Below are 23,071 nucleotides of genomic sequence, written 5' to 3'. Positions count from 1 at the left end.
TATATATATATTTCATCTCAAAAATATCCTGTATCCTCAGAGGTTTTCCACGATCATAGAATTAGAAAAAAATGTAGAAAATAGAATGGTATTGATATTTGTCATGATATAGATGGGGAACACAAGTCACGTAGCTGCTGCCTGAGCTTCAATAATATATATCACCAAAGGACCACGGAATCAAGAGAGACAATAACGCCATATAAAATATTAACTTGGCACTGACAAAGAACTTATTGTTCAAACTGTTCTTTTGTTCGTCCCAGTCTCATCCCTCACTATCATATGCCTATATTTTATTTTAAAAATTAAACCTTTAAAATAATATAGGGATGAGTATAAATATACATACAAGCTATGTACATTCACAGCACATATGTATTTGGTCAGTTATAGTCATTAACGAAAATATTACATGTTAATGTAGCAGAAATTTTATTGAAATATATTTACTCTTGCAAAGGAGTAAACACGAGACTTCCAAGCCATCAGAAAATTTATCTTTTTATTTATGTATTTACCTCTACTATACTCTAAAGAAATACAGAGAGAACTGGCCTAGTAAATGAAATGACAAAATATATATACAAGTACAAGATAAGAAAAAAGATACGAGAAAACAATAATTAAAAAAAAAAATGAAAATTAGAAAATCTTAGTGTACAAAAGAAATAAAAATAATATTAGCTAATATATAACATACATTACAATCGTCCGTAAAGACTTTAATATGCAATATGTAACCGACCTAGCCGGAACCAGATATCAATCCATTATAAATTCCCTAACCAATCAAACCCACTAGTTGTTAACTTGCTCTTCCATTCCTGACCATTCTTCAGTCTCATCCTAGCCTCGATATTATTAGAGTACTATCAATGGGTAGTATCTCTACATGTCTATGACACTCTATTATGATCTGAGATCAAATTTACTGAATATATTTTTATGTAAATGCAGTTGTAAATATCATAAAATAAAAAAAAAAAGAAATTAAGGAACAAAGAAAGTATAAAAAATAAATATCTGCCAATAAATTACTGATATTTAAAAATATAATTTAATTAAAATAACAGAAAAAAAGTTACGAAAAACACTGAAAATATCTGTAAACTGAAAATATGAATCAAAAGTAAATTTAACTTTTTGAAATATACTGAAGTATTCAAGAGATGGTTGAGTATCAATGAATACATTATAAAAAAATACAATAACAAAAGAAAAAAACTAAATCATCAATATAACTGTATTGATATTTGTCATGATATGGATGGGGAACACAAGTCACGTAGTATTATGTTACCAATGCATATCGCACATTTGGAGAAAACAATAACGTAAGTAATTTATTTCTAAACGAGTAAATAAACCTAAACAAATAAAAACATCATAAAATTCTAATTTAATGAACATTTACATACTCAAAATATGGGTGTTGATATTTTAGCTATCCATACAATTCATATCCCATATTTCACCAGATATTTGAAAAACTTCAACTAATTGTTTTAAACTATTCACGAATTTACAATTTTTTTTTTGGAAGTTGATACATGATTCCACAATTCACTGTCGTGACATATAGTTATATTTGAATTCAAAATTGTCAGTTATAAGTTTTAATGAACAAAATATAGTGTAAAGTTTTGAAGGTATTTTTTTCCAGAAACTGATATATTGATGTATCTAAAACCTTTAGATTATCATGGGTATAGTAAAAAATATATACATAAAACAATAAAAAAAAAAACAAACGAAAATTAGAAAAATCTTAGTGTACAAAAGAAAGAAAAATAAGATTATCTAATATATAGCATTTTTATATTGTTATGATAGGTAATAATAGTATTAAGTTTAACAGTAATTTATTCTATTATTTTTTAAGCATTTGTATAAAAATATTTCGTTGGAGATGGATAGTTAATCATAATAGGGATCATTCAAAACGAATTGTATTTTCTATTTTTATAACAATGGGAGGAAGAATCGATGTCTACAAAAATATTGGACATTTACATAATGAAAATGAATAAATAAATTAATGAACGAATCAAATAAATTTACGAAATGAATGCATGAATGAAAAATAGTTTTATTCTGAAACAAAAGTACTAAGAACAAAAGTATTATATACTACTACTGTATTTATTCTTATAAATACATGGTTTACACTTTAGGATCAGTTGTCTAGCAAATATTTAAATGTCGTAGTAAATAAGTTATATGTATATATTGTTCACATTACTCAAGAGATTTGATTTTTCAATTTTTTTTTTACTTTGGATTCGTATTATATTTACGAGCTAATCATATAAACATCGCTATTAGATTTATAATCGTTATGGCCAGCTCTACTAACAAACTACAAGGCAATGCAAGAATTAATTAACAATGTGGTTCCGGCGGTATCGTGACTGCGAAATTAATTAAACTGGCGAATCCTCCATACGGACAGGTATTACCCCAGGTTGGCGGCCCACAACTGACTAACTGCAATCAAACTTGTGTCGCTAACTAGAATATACTACGCTCGGTCCAATGTGTCCGGGATGGATAGAAATTAATGGAAATGTTTTTTCCAAACAAACAACACATAATTAAAATTTGGGTTTTTGTAGGTAGGTTGAAGGACAAGGGGTTCAGTACTTTGTAAGCAAGTACTGTTACTATGGTAGACCAATGGTTGTGCAAGGAGGTGATTTGTTCAGCTTCTCGCTTTACCACCAGATTTTTACCAAATTAAGAATACATCGGATCCCAGGAGGGCTCCAAGAACCCACAGGAGATGTCTAACGGCTACGGTAGGGGTATTCCTGATCTTTAGTTTAACATGTTAAATGGAAAACTCATGTTAAATGGAGAAATATTTCCTTCTTTTAACATGTAAAATGATATAATATTTAACACGGTTGAGAGTCTGTTGCTAGGTTTGTTAAATGAAGAATGAAATCACGCAACAGACCAGCTGAGCTCGTTTTTCTTTTTGTTGTGTTAACTTACTTGCACATGGTTTGTGTTTTGATTATGTTAGTGCTGTTTTAAAACTAATATAGCAACGGATGCCAATAACGTAATGACAGTTGTCAATTAGTTCGTCTTGATTCACTTCATCATAAGCCAGATCAACAAGGCACTCAGTTGCCATACTGATACATACTTTATACATTACATAGCCATAATGTATACACACTTTAACTTACCTTAGGCATGCAATAAATTACTTTAATTAAAACTTAGAAGTAAACAATAATATGAAGTTTTGGAAGAAAGGTTATAAACCAAGTTGATCAAAAAATCCGCTAGGAGCTCTTAAGCATTTAACATGACTTTAAATAGGGTTACTTATAATATTTAACATCATGAATCCCCTAGCGTAACAGAAAACAATTTTCTGCCCAGCCGGATTCGAACTCGGGTCCTAATTAACTAATTATTTTTTCCGACTAACATTACCTTCTTTTATATCATTCTGATATTTATTTTTCGTTATAGTCTTTAAGAGACTGGTCATTACCATTATGCTGGCATCACTCCAGAAAACACACTCAATTTAGTAATGATATTGTTTATCTAAAATAATTGTTATCGTCTCATAGTAGAAATTGGTTAATATATTGTATTTAAGAAAATAACATGAAGACCATAGTAATAAAATAACATGCAGATGATAGAACAATCATTATAGGCATAAAAATGCAACATATAACTCGTAATACCTAATGCAGCTAATAATATCTTATATGCCTAATAATAATATCGACGAAAACAGATAAAACACGAAAAATATCAGCACATTACCTTCTCTTCGACATGAAACGTGTCCTCCAGTTATCTTTGACAATACACAGATTCCATTGACAAAAACTGTGCAATTTTTTTTATTTTGGACTTAAATCTGACGGTGGCAAGAGATCAAAATATTTAAAAAAAACGAGCAATCCTAGATCAAAGACTAAAATTTCTTTATCTACTCCTCTCGAAACAATAAATATCAAAATTATGACAAATATTGAATACTTACTGACTAAAACAAATTTGGACCTATGTATTACAAATATTTGGAGCAGAAAAACAGTGTCACATTATCAAACATCATAAAAAAAAAAAAAAAAAAAAAAAAAAAATCATTCAGGCAAAAACATTTTAAAAACAATCTAAGTACGTAAATGGCATATATTTATAGACTGACATTCTTATCGCAACTGTTAATGAAAACGAACTATTTAATGACAAATTATACGAACATCCTAACACTCCTAAATGCCAAGGCCCAAATTGCCTAGCCTGATAACGTCTGCAGAAAACTGAAGAAGAGCATGATGATTGAAGGATTTTTTCTTCTTTTAATTAAATTTTATATTTATATGTAATACATACTGTTACATATATACTGTCTACTACACACCTATTATATGCCTTTTATAATATTTATAAAAATAATCCATCATATTCATTGGTTGTTAACTCCACTGAAAGGTGTGAACAGTGAAGCTAAAAAATAATAAATAAAAAATCGAAAAATAAAATATAATTTGTGTCAGTTCACGGACTGTATTTTTTAAAAAATTCTTCTAGATAGCTTAATGTGTGAAAACTGGAACAAAAAATATAAAACATATTAATATATGACTTACCATCCTCATTGAGGACAGGTGTGGCCTGGAGAAAGGTGATGACCTTAGGGGACTTGGAGAAGGGACAGTGGACCTGCTTCCAGGTGATGAACTCGGTCACTTGCTTCGCCAGCTGCCAGAACTTCTCGAAGTTTATGTGACCGTTCGGTAATCTAGAATAAACAAAAATACACTTATGTATTATCAACAACATCCATTAATGAAGTTAAAATAAACATACTAGAACTAACTTACATAGTAAGGCACTCTTGGCAGAGGGTGTGTAGATCGGATGCGAGAAGCGAGAACAAGGGTACGACTATGCAATGCTCTGGGTCTCCCTTGTTGAACTTGGAGGCTGCACTTCGGAGGGCCGTCCGGTAGCTGCAGTAGTCGTCGTAGAAGGATACTTCTCTCTCCAGCCTGCTCAGCTCTGTTCTGTCCACTAGGGACCACTAAAACATCAGAAACATATAAATACTAATAATAAAAAAGGTATAATTTTAAAATTATTAATAAGAGCAACTGTCTGAAGATCAATATGAAAAAAATAGAATTGATTATTGATGTTAATACTAAGGGCCTTAATGTTAATAACTTCACAGAAACTATCATTGAAAATACCAATAACTTCTCTATCCAGACCATCAAATAAGCACCTTCGAGCAAGTTAAAGACAATAAAAATTGTTTCAGTATGATATGAAAGCTCCTGCCATCTTTGGGTAAATGAATTTACTACTAGTGGCACTAGATTCCAAAACCCCTAGGGACAGACATTGACCTGATCTCAGAAGTATATAATTTTTGCTGTCTTAAAAATACTAAAGCACTGTATGTGACTAATGCAACACAAATATAACAGGGGAAACACTGGAAGATTATTGATTGACCGTGTGTATAGATAAATGGAATATGGTCCGAGTGCGTGAAAAAAAACTCAAATAGTAGATAAATTATACTATTTTATTGAGCCAACGTTTCGCCCCACGTTGCAGGGCTTCGTCAGGGCTAAAAAAGATACAAAAACTATAGTTACAAAAAGGAAAAAAGAAAAAAACATAAGTGTAAAATAACAGGGGTATAAAATGAAAAGGAAGATATAATAAGAAAAATAGAAGGTTGTAAATAGTAAATGAAAAGGGTAACAGTAACAGATAGATAAGAGAAGAAATATTAAAGAAAGTACAAATAAAGAAATGAAAAAAGAAAAAAATACAAATCAAATGATGAGACAGAATGCATACCTGTTTTGACGGCAGTCAAAGACAAAGTGACAGTTTGTATTGGGAGGAGTGGGGATGGCAGTTATGAAACAATAACGAAAATAATTTGTAAAGTAAACATAGGAATTAAAAGTATTTAAATTAGGTGAACAATAAATGGTAATATACATAATAGGGGGAAAAGAAATATTTAAAAAAAAATAAAACAGAAAAACAAAGGAAAAGTAAAGTATAAAGTAATGGGATAGAATGTGTGTAAGTGATTAAGAAACAAAATACACCAAATGAGCGGGGATACAGAAAAGTGAAAATATATTAATATTTATATTAATAATAGTATCTGTATTTATATTAATAATAGTAGTTAATAATAATATCTATTATATTAATAATAGAGTAATTAATATAAGTACACTAAAGAAGGTAACACATGAATATAAATTAAAAGATAGATACATGAATATAAATGAAACAGGAAGAATAGTGAATATAAAAATAATTAAAAAAGAAAATGTGAGAATTTAGAGAAACAATAATAAAAGATATGACAAGAAAGTGGGTTTCTGAAATGCAAAAAAAAGTAAAAAAAGTAACTCCCATTCAATCTTCCTAATTAAAATTGCATTATATTCCACAATAAATATCATATAATAAATAGCCGAGGTTTTAATAACCAACCAATCAGAATGATCGCACCTCTTATGCCATAATTCATTTTTTTTTATAATGTATCAAAAATTAGAGGCCTCATTTGTATTTATGATGCTTAATTTATTTTTATCCTCGGAAAAATAAAATTCACATCACAATTGACTAGGAATAACAATCTATTATTTATTTCCGGTAATATCTTCAAAGGCAGGGGTGATCAGAATAAAGAATATTAGCACCAAGCAAGAGATTATTCACAACAACAAGAACATTTGCACTAAAAAAGAGGCAAAACAAATATGATAGACACTAGAGATGATCTCCAGGAAAAAATAGAAATAAGAAAAAGGAGTAACACAATAAAATTTTCCATTAAATTATATTCTATCATTTGAGATAATATTATTTACGATTGAAGATATGAACTTGAAAACATCTTCATACAACTTATTTCTGTTCTCTCTCAGAATTAAGGGTCAAGAACTATACAGAATGATCAATTTTCTAATTTGTTAACGTTTAACGTTTTTTAACGTTAAATCAATATTATTTATAAAACTCATACAGCAAGTCGACAACTATTTATATACAATCAAAATTGTAAGAAGTTTAAATTTAAGAAACCTTAGATTGTATATAATAGTGTCTGATATCATCAGTAATGGCACAAAACATAAATTAATGGAAACTTTTATTGTGCTTCAAACTCTATTTAATGTAACATTTATCCGTTTAATGGGAAAACAAAAGGGAACAAACATTGAAAGAGAGGTAGAAAAAAATAAATGGAATGCATGAATAATGGATTGCAAATAAGTGGAATAAATTACATTTCAACAATTCCATGTTTATTTAATTCTAAAAGGATCATGTGATATGGTTTCACTAGCCTTCCTAAATTCAATATTATCCAGGAGAACTTTTATATTTTATTTTCAATTTTTGGCATTCGAAATATCACCCTAAGAAAATCATACTTAAAAAAAATATTAATCATGCCTTGTTCAAGATCAAGTTCATTTTATGGCTTTAAATAAAGAACACTGATTTTAAAGTAAGAAAACTTTCGAGAGTTCCATTTATGGAAGATTAGTAGGATAATTTCTTGTTGGTTTCTAAACATAATGCTAGTAATAGTTTGCTAAAAATTTAATTTTGTGCCACCTACTGCAATATTTGAGTGAACGATTTGAAGTTAAAATAGTAGTGCGAAGTTGAACGAGTGGACAAACGGACTTTTAAAAAGAATTTCTTAGGGAGGATCAAGTGTAATTACTTTGCAACCATCAGGATGTTTTCGGATTGTTTTCTTATTATGTTATTCGATTATGGAGTAGTAAAAAGAACATATGATTACGTATCTTTTATAAATCCAGTTATGAGGTGTAGAGATACAAAGTAGGTAAATCTAAATCTGACAATTTTTCTGGATAACCTAAAAATATGTAGAATCCAGGTTTTAAATTTAAACCGTAAAAAGTTTTAAACCAAATAATAATTTTAAATATGATTTCTATCTGATCATTATTTTGTGAACTACATCAGAAATAGTCATGTAAAATATTGATTTGCTGCAAAAAAAATACTTAGAAAAAAAACAACAATAAATCGCATTTAGTAGAAAAAGTGAAAAAAGTCAATAAACCAAGAAAAAAAAACCTGGTAATCAACACATTTTGTTGTTTTAATGATTTAACGTTGGAAAACTAAGTAGTTAAAAAAAAAATTAAATATCTTTGCAGGTTGTATTTTTATGAGAAACCAAAAAGGATTTTAATAATTTGAATGAAATAGAATTTAGTACTAAAAACAAGGCAAACGAATTGTAGAAAAGAATAAAGACCATAAGATTTCGTCTACATTATGAGTAGATATTACATTACATTTTTAATGTTTACATATAGTGGACTAAATGGAAGAAAGACCGGATGTTAGAAACCGAACTTCACTACTGCTGAACTCAGTTTGGCTGAAAAAAGAAAAAAAAAGGAACGGTTGTCATTCATTGGTCGATTTGTTTTAATCACACCTTCCGAACAGTGCATTATTATTTATTAAGAGGCCTTTTTTTTATCTTTACAATTTTTTATTTGCGCCTGCAAATCTAGTTTACAACCAGCAAATGAGCTTTACTATTCAGCCATGTAATGAGTTGGCATGAGGGAGACAGCACCCAGTGGTGTATCCTCTTGACGTTAAATTATTTTATTACTCTAGGAGGTTCCTCATCCAACTCCTCTACAGCCTACGCCGAGTTACGTCAGGAATGTCACGTGTTGCCATCTGTTTAACTTGGTGAAATGTCCATGTGTTGTTAAACCTTTTGTAAGTCATATGAATGTGGCCAATAAAATAACAAGAAATTAATAAGATAATAAATTCTCCCTCTTCAGTAAAATATAAATTTTCAACAACAAACACATTATATTTGATTATATATTTAAATAAATAAATATGAAAAAACAATGTTATCTAAAGGTTATTTTATGTAGTTTAACATGTCAGATTGCTCTTTGACCAGACTAATTATATTTTTACAAATTAATTATATTTATCAACAGATAATAGCTTACTGTTAGGTAGCTTACTGTAGCTTATCGGTTAGGGCACCCAGGGCACCGATCTTATCGTCAATATGAGCAAATATATTGAAGCTTTAAAAAGCACACTTGGGCGAATTTCTCTTTCCTAGCGAAATATAATTTGTTGATTTTGGCAGCTTTAATTGACGTTTTCATTATTATGTTTTCCTAACAAACCCGCATCTTCGGAAGAAGTTATAAAGTGAAATAGGGGACATTTGTTCTCTCTAAAGCTTAATTAAGTTCCATTGATTAAAAAAAAAGGTCGACTTTTACAAACTATGAAAAGAAACTGAAAACTCAGCTCAATCGGTAGGTAAACAAAGGACATCGCCATGTTTGATGAAAAGAGGGAGACTCCCAATTATAGAGCGTATGGGAGGCCTGACTTCAAATTATAAAGTGATCGCGAGCAAGATTACAACTTCATATTACTTGGGCCAAAACACATTATTTATTTTTTTCAATTTATCCAGTATATTTTGAAGGTACAAAAATACAATTCAAATTATCAGATGTGCTATAAGCGACCCTTCAATTGTGTCCTAAATTCTCCAATCCCACATCAAAACCTTTGAAGTATGATGACAAAATTGGACAATTAAAATAGATTATAATAAACCCTATCTTTAGCCTTAGTCGTAAATCTATGACTTCCTGTCCTACAGTGTCATTTAATAATACCTTTCTTATTCATGTCGAACTAATCTGCAATCTAATATTACATTTGGACAAAGTACTAACTTGGAATCCCCATATAAGACTGAAAAGACAGGAAACTACTCAATTCCGACTATTACAACACTTACTGGACGAACGGTCTAAACTTCCAATTCAGTACAAAAAAGTCATCTACATGACTGTAATAAGGCCAATCTGGACATATGGAGTTGAGCTTTGGGACTCCACTAAACCTTTAAATTTCTCGTAAATCCAATCCTTACAATCCAAAGTTCTTCGTAAAATACTCTTTACTTTCTCACAAATAAACACTATCATAATGACCTCATTTTTTTCCATTGCCAATTTGGCCAGAACCAGATCTGTATATCCTCCCATGATAAACTCCCTAGTCACCCGAATCCACTTGTTTCTAGTCTTTCTTCCAGTTTAATACCTGGTATTCCTGTGAAAAGAACTTGGCCTTGAGACCTAATAATCTATAAATTTTATTAGAGCTCTAGCAGAGGCCCGTTTCTCCACAATATTGTATTATGAATTTACTCGTTTTGTATTATTGTATACAGTTGTGTATTTCAACGAATAAATAATAATCATCGAAAATTGATTAAACATTCCGTTCTGTAATTGAGCTCAAACTTTAACATTAAAAAAAAGTCAGATTTAGTATGTTTTGAGGGGTTAAGATATAACTTATTTATTTATTGCTATATACAACTGTATGTACTTAAAAAGTATGAAGTAAATTTGATGTAAGATAAAAATGGAGGGATACAGATATGTACAGAAACTACCCATTGGTAGCGCGAAAATTTGAATTATATGATCAGTAATAAATGAGGTATCTGTTAAGGCACCGCCGAATTCAGTACGCCGAAGAAATCTAAGTTTAAATGAAATGTCATTTCATTATTCATTGCAGTTGTTCATTTTGAAGCTTCGTGTTTCTCTTGTGAATTCGTGATTATAGCATTATTATTATTATTATTAACAATAGAATCGCTTTTTCTGTTAATGTGATGCTAATGACATAATCTACTTTAGTCCCTGATCAAATCCCGGATAGTTATATCGTTGTGTGGAAGTAACGAAGGGACTTATTACTTAACAGTTAATAAGGTAAAACTTCATGAAAATAAAGGGGAACAATTATTACAAAGTTCGCTTTGTTAGATCAACATACATCAATTATAGAATGACTGTGACACCGTAAATTTTTTTCACAGTGTATATCTGTACAGGTAAGTATAAAACCATAGTCAGACTGAAAAAAAAAATTATATTTATTGGTATAAAGGGTTCAAGTTCATGTCAAATAATTAGTCCATGACAATATCCTGGTTAAAATTGTATTTAATAGATACGTTTTTATACAGAATTTTTATCTTTTTTAATTAATCTTTTTTTTCGTCTCCTGGAAAATCGACACTTAAATGATTTATACTAATCGGTACAGATATATATTAATCGATATGAATCTTAGAATAGTATAATGTCCTAATTAACAGCAAATCATGAAAATTAAAAACATAACTGGATGGACACTCATATTTATACTTCTATGCAAAGCATCTGTTTCTCACTTCTTCTTAAGTGGAGAATGACGCTGTTAGAATGAAAATCGGTTGACATCAAAAAAAAAATATTGAAAAAAAGAGTGAAATTTTCTATCACTTAGGTTACAAAAAAATATATAAAAATGTTTTTTTGTTTTTTTAAATCGGACGATTATTTAGAAATAATTATAAAAATTGATAAATTTAATGTTCTGTCGATAATAGGTTTTGTAAAATATAATTGTATCCTTTAGCAATAAAATTCTCTTCTAGTTTGTCATACCGTCCGTAATAATTACGCATGTATAAATTGTTCTAAACGTGATTTGGTTTCTTTTTTGATTTTAAGAGTTTTCGTAAAAATGTTGATCAACTGCTCCTGGTCGTATACACAAACAAGCACATTACCTATAAAATATTAAAACAAGATAACTTTTTTGTATAAAAAAAGATAAATCTAAAAAGGACGTAATGGGTTAGTAGTTGATCACCCAGAAAGAAAACAGTTAACATAACCGATCCTGGTTAGTGGAGATTTAAAATAAATCGAGTGAAATTTGGTATTGTTATAAATTTGTTAAAAGCAGAATTTGTTATATCAGTTCTACAGTAAGCAGAAAAAGTCGGACCATGATGCGTATTTGCTCGAATTCATGGCTTCGTTTCTTCCTAAATCCCTTATCGTTAGTCCAAAAATAATAATAATATCCTAAGTTCATAAAATACGTTTTGGCCCATCTCCGAACCAATCAACTGACTTGTTCAAACAGTTTTTGACACTACCGTCTGTAAGTACAAGTTGAACCACTCTAGTAAGATGGAACGCAATTGTCTTCAGCCTAGCTAAGTATATGTCGGTATTGGACCAGTAATGAGTGAGTGGTAAATAATGTCGAATGCAGAAGCTAAAATTTGCTATTGTAGATTTAACCAGTCTGGAAACGAGAGGACACATCTTAAGGAATCCTTCGCAGACGTACAATATACTTTTGTGACAATTTTTGGACAAAATCAACTGTAAGGTTCTAAATATTTGATCTATCATTTAAGTAGAAAATAACCGACCTGCTATAGAAGAAAAATTATACATGTTTCTAAAAAATGTATTGCTTAGAGGCAGAGAGCTCTACAAGGTTTGTAGACTTTCTACTGTCTAGTAAGAATAAAGAAAGCATTAATAGGGGATCCCATGATAAGATTCAGAACAAATTACCAGGATCAGAGTGTCAAGATACAGGAAGAGAAAGAGGACATTTATACAAAATGTATTCCTTTCTTACAGGAAAGGCATACGGAGGAATTTAGTGAAAGAAAATTTTCAGTGAAAGGGCTTTGTTTTGGAAGTAGAGAAACTATCTACCAGTAGTCGTAGAGAATACTCTAGTAAGAGAACAACTAATAACTTGCTGGGTGTTGAGAGCCAGTTTCAGATCATGGCGGAAAGCATTATTCTGGAGTCACTTGGAATCCTACATCATCATTTGCATTTGAACTTGGCTGGGTATAGTCAACATCTACTAATCGACTCGAAAAGGGGGGAAAATGCATTCGACTAGTCACAACAAATGTTCCCTTTTAATGTTGTCTATTGCCTGACTGATCGGTATGCTCTGTATTAGCAATTCGACACAGTTGAACAGCTACTAGAAATTTTTTGGAGTTGCCCCTCCAAAATAAACTAACTAATTAACTCATCATCATATTATCTCATTTTTCCTGCGTTTATCTTTTTATACTCAAGTTCAGCTAGATTATTTAATAGATCTGCGCTAAAATTCAATTAAAATATTTTATTGAAAACAACATAGTTAAAAGCTTAAAAAAATCTCTTTGTTTCCTCACAAAGTAGTGTTTTTATATTAAACTTTTTGACTAATTGAAGTTTTACTTAATTTACTTTGTGTATACTATACTGTGCTGACACAAACACAAAAAACAAATAAATGCTGAATACCGACATTGTTATATCAATTGTGAAATTTGAAACGGTATTTTATAAGAACGTGGTTTAAGGTCGTAATATTATTCCTCAAATATTATCTATATGTCTCTATTACCAAACTGGTATTTGTTGACAAAATAATTTTTAAGAAACTGTTTCTTAAAAAAAAAAAAATCAGCCTAATCTTATTATTCCTGCAGTTCAATTCTTTTATTGTTATTATATGGGTGACAGACCATGGAGGTCTATGTCCTCTATTTTTTGTGAGTGCCACCCATTGGCTAAAGGCCTCACAAATGCCTGGGGGAAGGTTGTGAGTGAGTTTTGTATTATTTTATGCTTGAAAAAGCCAAAAGCCCGGGTAGGACCGGACTCGATCTGACAACCATTGGATTGGTAGACTGGCGCGTTCCCACGTTGCGATCCCTGCTCTTTAATGTTTAAATTAAAAAAAATTAATAAATATAGGATTTAAGCTGCATTTGATTAACGCTGTCACTACATTTAAATAGCATCATATAAAATGTATTTTTTATTTTGAAAACCATATTAAGAGTAATCATGAAGGTCCCTTTCACATAATGGCTTACAAAACCCCATTTTACAAATTCTGTCCATTTAAATGCACTACACATTGATCAAATTGTATAACTGTAATTTACATGTATTACGTAATTCAGATTATAACGAAAAAATAGTAGGTTTAAAGGCTTTATCCAAACATTTTAATTTGAACTTCAATTTATTAAACCTTATATGTAAAATAAAATATTATTCGGTGATCACTTAAACCTTTTCTATATAATAGAGAGCAATTAAAAGGATTAAAATATTAAACGCAAGTACTCGGGTTTAATTCTGCCGCTAACCAGATGATTGCATCCATGACAAAAAGATAAAATTTAAAAATTTAATCAAAGAGATGAGGATAACGACATCTTAAACAACAACGTTAGGGTGGGAAGGGATGAAATTATATTTTCCTTTGAGGGCCGTCTACTTACTTAATTCGTTTTCCTTCTAGAAGGCAGCAATTTGTCCAATTTGGAAATGGATAATTTAACAGCATGCATTACATTACCCTAGGCGGGGTTAGGAATAACATATTAAATTTCTCTCGAAATAATTCGTTTGTAATCTCTGTATTTCTAAATACAGAAGGACTTCCTAGAAGATAGAATTAATTCAGAAAATTATTTCCGTAGGCTCTTATGGAAGGGAGAAATAATCAACATAATATTTGAAAAAACAAACATATTTTTGAGAATTAATTATTAAACCTCGATAAATAAAATTATTATCATCAAAAATAGGTTTTGCAAGCATGCTAAAACTATGTCATATGATAACACAAATATAATAACAATTATTATATATCGTTATTACCAAATCTAATTATGGTACCGAACCAGAAACTTATTAAACAGAGTCAATTTATTCAAAGATAGCGATCAATTAAAACTAATTGACCAATAGAAGGGACCAATTTAATTGGGGGTGAGCTCAGGGTCTGTTTAGATTTGAATCTCAATTCATAGAAATAAATAATAATTAATTTTAAAATATCTAATACGATTATAATTTCAATAATTAATTAATAAAATATAGTCATTATTAGTATATTAATTATATTAAAGTAAATTAATTAATAAAATAGTAATTAATTTTTAAAATATCTAACACGATTATAATTTCATAATTAATAAATAAAATATAGTCATTACTAATATATTAATATAATTCATTAATAAAATAGTAATTAGTTTTAAAATATCTAACACGATTATAATTTCATAATTAATAAATAAAATATAGTCATTACTAATATATTAATATAATTCATTAATAAAATAGTAATTAGTTTTAAAATATCTAACACGATTATAATTTTGATAAATCATTAAGTTTAATTATGGCCACAAATTCACAATAAACATAGAATATATTGTTGAATAATTAAGGCTTAGCTTTAAATAATCAAAAAGTAGCCCATACTGTGTGTATCTTTGCGAGACATAAATATATATTTAATTATTATACCTTATAATCTACGGATTAAATTATAATACAAACATTAAAAGGAGATTGAGCAGTTTCCCATATGACGGTTTATTATACCTTTGCAAAACGAATAAAAAAAGACCTAAGACACATGGTAATCCATCATTAACTAAAAAAAAAACATGTTTCTATAATGATGATAAAAAAAAAAAAGTTTTCCAATTAATAAAAAAAATATATTAAATTAAAGTGAAACTATGGGAATAAAACATATACTACTCGTTTGCCAACATATTTTCTGAATTTTAATAATATTCCAGAAAATATTAACTCTCAAATACTGGCCTATGCGACAATATAACGGCATATGTCTTCGAAGTATCAGTACCTTTTTTACTAAAATGGAATTCCCCGTTGCACCCTCTAATTAATAGAAAATTACTTCCTACTTTTCAATCATATTATCAGTTAAACTGAGTATAATTACATACACCGGGTTATTATACATGGTACGTGGACTCTAAATCGAATGAGTACGAACAAATTTTTGTAAGGTTTTGCAATTTACGAGATATTAAATACCAGAAAACAAAAGAAATAATGATTTCACACCGACATGTAACCAATATAATTGTTAGCAGCAAATATGATTTTTGATATTATCACTTTGTTGCCTAATATTTATACCGATTGTTTTTAATAAAAGTATTATTAAAATTATAATATTAATATTTTTTAATATAAACTTTTATTTATTGATAGATAATACAATCTGCCACACTGTTGTGGGCAATAGGTAATAGTGATGAATGATCACATTCATACTCAAATAAAATAAAATAAGAATAAAAATAAATGAAAAAAATCACATAAAAATAAATAAAATCTCTCTTAAAATATATACAAACAGAAGGATAAAGAGAATAGATATTATCAAACTATGAGTATAAAAAAATAAATAAATAAAATAAAATAATGATAAAAATGAAATAACCTCTAGTCACATTTCCACTCTTATAATATTAATTAAATAAAGTAACAGATTAGGTTTTTTTTTTATTTTCGCCTACAACTCTTAAATAGACTAATTACTTTATTTTTTAAATATTTCTATTGTATAATTTACATATCTATATGTCCCTATTTATTTTGTATATTGTCTTTTCTTCATCATATTATATTTATTGTATCTATTCTTTTAACTTCATAACTGTTGTGTATTCTATCCTTGTATATTTATAATTTTTTTTTAATATGATTTCTTCCTTCCTATTATTATCAGTTAATGGTTGCCAATTTATAATATTTTCTATAATGATTACCTTAAAATTATTTTTCAAATGTAGTATGCTTTAACTGTCAATCCTTACTTTCTCTATACATTCTGTCAGACAGTTCCCCCTAGATTTTATTTTTGTCCCCCTTCTTTTCCATCTCTTAGTTTGTACTTTAATTTATATTTCTTCTTTTTATCTGTTTTATTTCATTTCCATTTATTGTCTGTATGTTTTTATTATCCTTATTTAGTTCTTAGGTTTCATTGTACATCTTTTTAATTTTTCATTTATTTTTCTCATTCATGTTTTATCATTTACATGTATGTATCTGCTTTAGCCCTGATGAAGCCTTGCAACGTGGAGCGAAACGCTGACTCCATATAAATAGTTCAACCACTATATGAGTCAACCATTAGTTCTTACACGTTATATCCTAGGAAAAGCGTTATAACATAAAAAATTAAAGATTATTACATTTTATACATAACAAGTAAGTTGTATTTGGTCAAGAAGTATGTTCTGAGTAAATCGCTGAAAAAAACAGGATTTTTTTTTTCTTCAAATTTTACCTAAAAACGAGGTACAGTACAACATATGAATCCAAAATTAACTCGGAAACGCATTTCACGTGGTCCTAAAACGGTTACTAAGCACCTCTTTGTTTGATAAAGTAATGGATATGAAATAACCGTTGTATTAGGTCCTTCTTTCAGTCTTTCGTTGAATATATCCGAATGGTAGACACCGTGATAGTTCCACTAGGTGATGTCGTCACTACGGTTCCTTGACCGCAAAAGCTGGTCTGTTGAAATTCATTTACAAACAAAGGATGTTATTTACGTCTAAAAACGCTTGGCCGAACTATGTTAGGAAACTCATTCGATGTTATGTTTAATGTTGTTAATAATAATTTCACAAATACTTTTTGACAAGCATGTACCGTTAATGAGGTAATTATAGTCGAAAAAGACCTAATTCGTTACTTTATTAAATTAATTACCTAATTATTAGGAGTTTTAGAACCGCCTGGGGCCTGTTTCATAATAATGACCAAACTAATACTACTAGTGTTGTAGATTTAACTTAATACAATTACACTGACTTGTACAACAGTAACTTGTACTTTAGTACTTCTTAACTCCTGTAATATCACTAATAGACTCCCTATTATGAAAAAAAAATAAGTATTAGTGTTATTACCTCGTTGTTTCTATACTTGTATTTATGAACCTATGCTATTAGCTTCATTGTGAAACAGGGTCCAAAAATGCGTTTTTGTGTTAAGCGTTATAGAAACTATTTTTCTAAAATTATTTGTAGATTTTATTATTCTTATATCATGCTGTTTTTGAATTTTAGTCACTTTTTAAATATTGCTTGATTAAAATATCTTAAAGTCTCATTTTCCCATTTTAAGCTAATATTTCAAAAGTGATATAGGATGGCAGAAACGTACGGTTCATGAGATTGAATTTATCCATCAGATTTTCGTTGATAATTTATAAATCAATTACTGTTCTAATATATTAAATTTTAATTATCCTTTTAAAAGTAGGATCTGTCGTTATAATTGATGTACTTTATTGTACAATAATGATCTAAGCAGTGGTTAATTGTACAATGAAGTGGCATTAATTTGAATGCGCTGCTATACCCGCACGACTTACGAGTGTCGCGGGTACTGTAGAGCACAACGCCTTTAAACGAACATTTTAAAATTAAGATTAGAAAATTTTCTCACAAAGGAAATTTTAATTAAGTGAAAGGCACTAAAACAAAGATTATCAGGTATCTTTCTTAATTCAGTTAAATTTGTGTCTTAAGAATCAAGTATTTTATAAGAACAAACAGATTTTATAATAAAAATAATATATTACAATCAAAATAATCATTCGAATAAAAAAACAAAGAATTTTTTACAATTTTGGATTATGTTTAGTGAAATTCATTTAGAAAATATATGGTTTTAAAACAACGGGAGTTGGTAGCTCATCGGTAAGGCTTAGTGCTACTAAACTCCAAGGAGCCGGGTTCGAATCCTACTGTATCAGCTAATTATTTTCTGTTTCAATGTAGTCGTGAGTCAACCTCTTGGGTTCACCCAACCTCGAGCGTGATCCTGACCAAATCACCTTCTTGTACAACCGTTGACCTCGTAATATTACTTCCTTACAAAATACTACACCACTAATCCTTCATGATTTGTAGCGGTATAGAATTAACTTAAATGGTTTTAATAAACAAAACTACGAACACATTTATACTATACACCAAGCAAAAAGGATATATTACTTTATAATTACATTTGTTTTAGTTACAATATTTTTGAGACGTGAAGTTTTCAGAGTAAGTTTGGTTTTAAAAATTGGGAGAGGTCGCTCATAGAAATATAAATAACCTTGCTGTAACATTAATGCTGATAGTAGTTATATTTCATAACAATCTAGCACTTCTTCTTGATTTATATTCAATTCTTTATCAAGTAGATATATTATGCATATTTTTTGAGTATAAAAGACAAGATAAATGATCGCTAGATTCTTACGTTTTTATTTGAATGGATCATATTAAAGAAATTGAACATTTAGTGATGATATCCTGGAAAATAATCGATTAAGGATTCATTAAAGGCTCTTTTCTAAAAAAGGATTTCGGTCAACATTAAGTTATTACATTAGTAATATTGTAGCTAAATTGGTACCTTATTACAGAAGTAAAATTCATTGTCTATTCCTGTTCAAAACACTGACAGAAACCATCTCCTAAATCATAGTCAGGATATTTGGAAAATAAATAGCATCTTCCGTTCAAACCCTGGAACTAGGGATAACATGACTTGGACTTGCAACAAGTTGGACAGTTGGAGAGGGAAGGAAAAGTTGGTACGGTCAGTGACTGACAGAGAGAACCATCCCTGGTCGTCTTGTCAAACTTCCTCAGCAAACAGATGCTTTCCTCCAGTTAAAACCCCCTGCAATTTAGGTAAACAGGGGCGAATGATATTGAAATACCCCAAGCTGTATTGGTGGCTGTTATTTAGAACTAATTTTAATTATAAGATACTCAATAGTAATAAACAAGAAATAAAATATTCAATTAAATTAAAAATTAAAGGAAAAAATTATAAAAATTCATTTTTTTCATGAATTACCGAAAGAAGACTTTGGTAATGAATGTGCTAAAAATTAATACAATGAGAGAAAAAATAAAAGAGTTTCTTTTAGAATGTTTTTTATAATAAATAAATGGATTTTTTATGGAAAGTTTACAATTAGAAGAACCTCTCCAACAATGCAAAGTTAAGGCATTGCAATGTTGTGATAAGGCCTATGATTTATACGGGTCGGAGACCATATGCTTATCAATATAAATCTATGGGTCCAGGAAAACACAAGAAGGTTACAGGCTAAGATCTACCGAAGAGATCGAAGACCTGGAAACCGAGATGAGAATCAGAATGCTGGTGCTCTATAGCCACATGAAGAGGATGAAGATTGAATAAGAAGATCTTTAAAAAATTTTTTAGATAAAAAAACATTGTAGAAAAATGACATAAGAATTAAAGAGACTTAAAATTTCAGATACCGACTGTATAGATAGATATATAGGATATAGGAAAACATTGAAAAATCTCACCAATATTGGAAGAGAGAAATAAAAGGGGTACGAAGAAAGAAAATCAAAACTCCCAAAGAAACCTAACCATTCATATTCACGTAGTCCTTAGTGGCCGATACATGATTAAAAAAAAATGGATTTTTAATTCATATGTGTGTTTCTGACGATGCACGAATCGAAAATGTGTCTGTTTCAGACAGTTAAAAATATTTCTTTTTTAATTTAAAAAAAAAAAGACATTTTAATGATTTGTGACAATTCGATGATTTAGGTAAGTTCAAAAATATTAGTATTATGTGAGGAGATAATATAGTAGGAATATGAAACGATTTTCAGGTTATCTCATTGAAAATGGCCTAAGGACCGAAGCGTTGGAATTTTTTTAATAAAAAGTTAAGAGGAAATTTGCATCATTGACGTTTGTATTAATATTAATATACTCTCCAACACTCATATATTAAATCAATAATCTTTTTTTTAATATTGATTTCCTGTCAATTATAACATTGTATAGTAGTAATTAATTAACCTATATTATATTATAAACAGCTTGCGATTATTTGAGAAAGTATTGTGAATTTAAAATTAAATTATCCTTATCCTTTCTCATTATTCGTTCCTTTCTCACTGACAGGTTATTTAAAGTAAACAACAATGGTTCATATTCATCCCTCTTCTTTCAGTCCGCTGGTGTTCCTCAAGGTAGTATCCTCGGTCCCATCCTCTACACAATCTATACAGCAGACATCCCAACCAATCCTAACACTATCCTTACCACGTATGCCGATGACACATGTGTGCTCGCTGCTAATAATAACCCTTTAATTGCATCCCAAACTCTTCAATCCCATATTACAGCCCTCGAAGAATTAAGTCGTAATTAGAGGATTAAAATAAATTCCAACAAATCCCATCAAATTACCTTTACCCTACGTCGTAAACCTACTGACTGTCCTGCAGTATACTTCAATAATGTTGCCCTTACCCCTGTTGAACAGATCCGCTACCTTGGACTACATCTGGACAAACGACTAACCTGGAATCCTCACACAAGACTGAAAAGACAGGAAACTGCACGTCGATTTCGACTATTACAGCACTTACTAGACAAGCAGTCCAAACTTCCAATTCATTACAAAAGACTGATCTACATGACAATTATAAGCCCTATCTGGACATACGGCGTTGAGCTCTGGGGCTCCACTAAACCTTCGAATTACTCCCGTATCCAATCTGTACTATCCAAAATCCTTCGGAAAATCCTAAATGCTCCCAACTTTGCTACAAATAAAATCATCCACAAAGACCTTAATGTTCCATTTGTAACCGATCTAGCCCGAACCAGATATCAATCCTTCCATTACAAACTTCCTAACCACTCAAACCCATTAGTTTCTAATCATGCTTTCTCTTTTATTCCGGACAATCCTCTGAGCGTCTGAAAAGAAGATGGCCTCGAGACCTTATATTGTAAAAATGTTTTTAGAGTGCTACCATTGGGTAGTTTCTCTACATGCTTGTACCATACCATTATGTTTTCCTCAAATTTACTTGATGTATTTATGTACAGTTGTAAATATCAATAAATAAATTTAAAAAAATTATCCTTAATAAGGGTCAAGATGGCCAAAACGATGGAGATGTAAAATAAATTAATAACGAGGGTAGAGGTTAATGGATCTAATTTATTATGATTGTTAAAAAATAATTAGGCCTAAACAACAAATGGAAAATAATACTCATACAGCAAAGTATATTGTGACGTTTCTACCTAAATAAATATCAGGGTTTAACCAATATAAATAATTTAAATGTGTAAATAGATTTTAAACAAATCGATACACTGGTACAATTAAACTTAAAAGGTTCCAGGGGGAACCGACGGGTATTAGAAGTAGCGGTGTATGTAGCCTCCCCACTAGAGAGAACAGAACATTTCACCGAGATGCGGGTAATTTGTCGTCTTCAACTCATCACTCCTACTCCTCAACTCGACAGATGTTTTCCTTTGTAACTTTAACACGTGGTAAAACAATAAGGTGATAAAGCTACTATAGAAATGCCGACTTGACTATTTTATTAAGAGAAATGTATTTCTCTATTCACTAGTATTTTGAATACGCTTTCTAGACAACTAACTAAGATGATGAAATTATTTTTATTTATCTTCTTTATAAGTTACCTAAATAAATAGTGAAGTTTTAAAAATTGTCAACTAATTAGGTTAAAAACTGTTACTGAGAGCACTTGAAAAATTTTTTTAATAAACTTACTATTTTGTTTACAATAATTTAATTTCTATTTTCTTTTTTATCAAATAAAGTTCAGTGAAAAAATTCGATGCTTTGAGGTGATGTTTCGAAATTAGGGAATTACTTTACCAACATTGCTTTTAAAAAAAAAGACTTTCAAATTAAAAAAAAATAAAAATAAGTGATAGTTTTTATTATAATCAAAGTATCCCTTTAGAATAATTTTTTGATGAATTATTATATTTACTCTAATTGTAAAAACCTTAGAAGCCTATAATATTTTACTAGAGTTTTTATGGAATTCCTCACCGCAAGTTTTAAAAATCTAAGAAGCCGTTTAAAATAGGTTTTTAATAAACTCAGTGTGGATTTGTAATGATTTTTTCGTTCTATGATTATATTTAGTCTAATTGTAAAAACCTTAGAAGCAGCTTAAAATAGGTTTTTTTAACTATTTTACTCAAAGTGTGACTTTGTAATGAATTTTTTATTGCATTCCTGCATCTACTCTAATTTTAAAAATTTTAGAAGCCGCTTAAAATAGTATTTTATTATACACAAAGTGTGGCTTTGTAATTAATTTTTTATTGCATTCCTGCATCTACTCTAATTTTAAAAACTTTAGAAGCCGCTTAAAATAGTATTTTAGTATATACAAAGTGTGGCTTTGTAA

At 29.6% G+C, this 23,071-nt stretch overlaps 1 protein-coding gene across 1 annotated transcript in view; it reads right to left on the bottom strand.

Annotated features, from left to right (window-relative positions):
- LOC106682936 (ras-GEF domain-containing family member 1B) overlaps nucleotides 1–23,071 on the bottom strand; it is a gene marked incomplete at its 5' end in the record, with an annotated part of 139,453 nt that overhangs the window by 61,311 nt on the left and 55,071 nt on the right. Inside the window, 2 exons of the mRNA XM_024361331.2 lie at nucleotides 4,635–4,786; nucleotides 4,869–5,068. Coding sequence (XP_024217099.1) covers nucleotides 4,635–4,786; nucleotides 4,869–5,068 — 352 coding nt within the window. The remainder of the gene's footprint in view (nucleotides 1–4,634; nucleotides 4,787–4,868; nucleotides 5,069–23,071) is intronic.

The sequence above is a fragment of the Halyomorpha halys genome, unplaced genomic scaffold (genome assembly GCF_000696795.3).
Source record: "Halyomorpha halys isolate HHAL.00 unplaced genomic scaffold, Hhal_1.1 Scaffold453.1, whole genome shotgun sequence".
Taxonomy (NCBI): Eukaryota; Metazoa; Arthropoda; class Insecta; order Hemiptera; family Pentatomidae; genus Halyomorpha; species Halyomorpha halys.
Note: the sequence above shows the minus strand (reverse complement) of the source record. Positions and strands in the feature narration are given on the sequence as shown.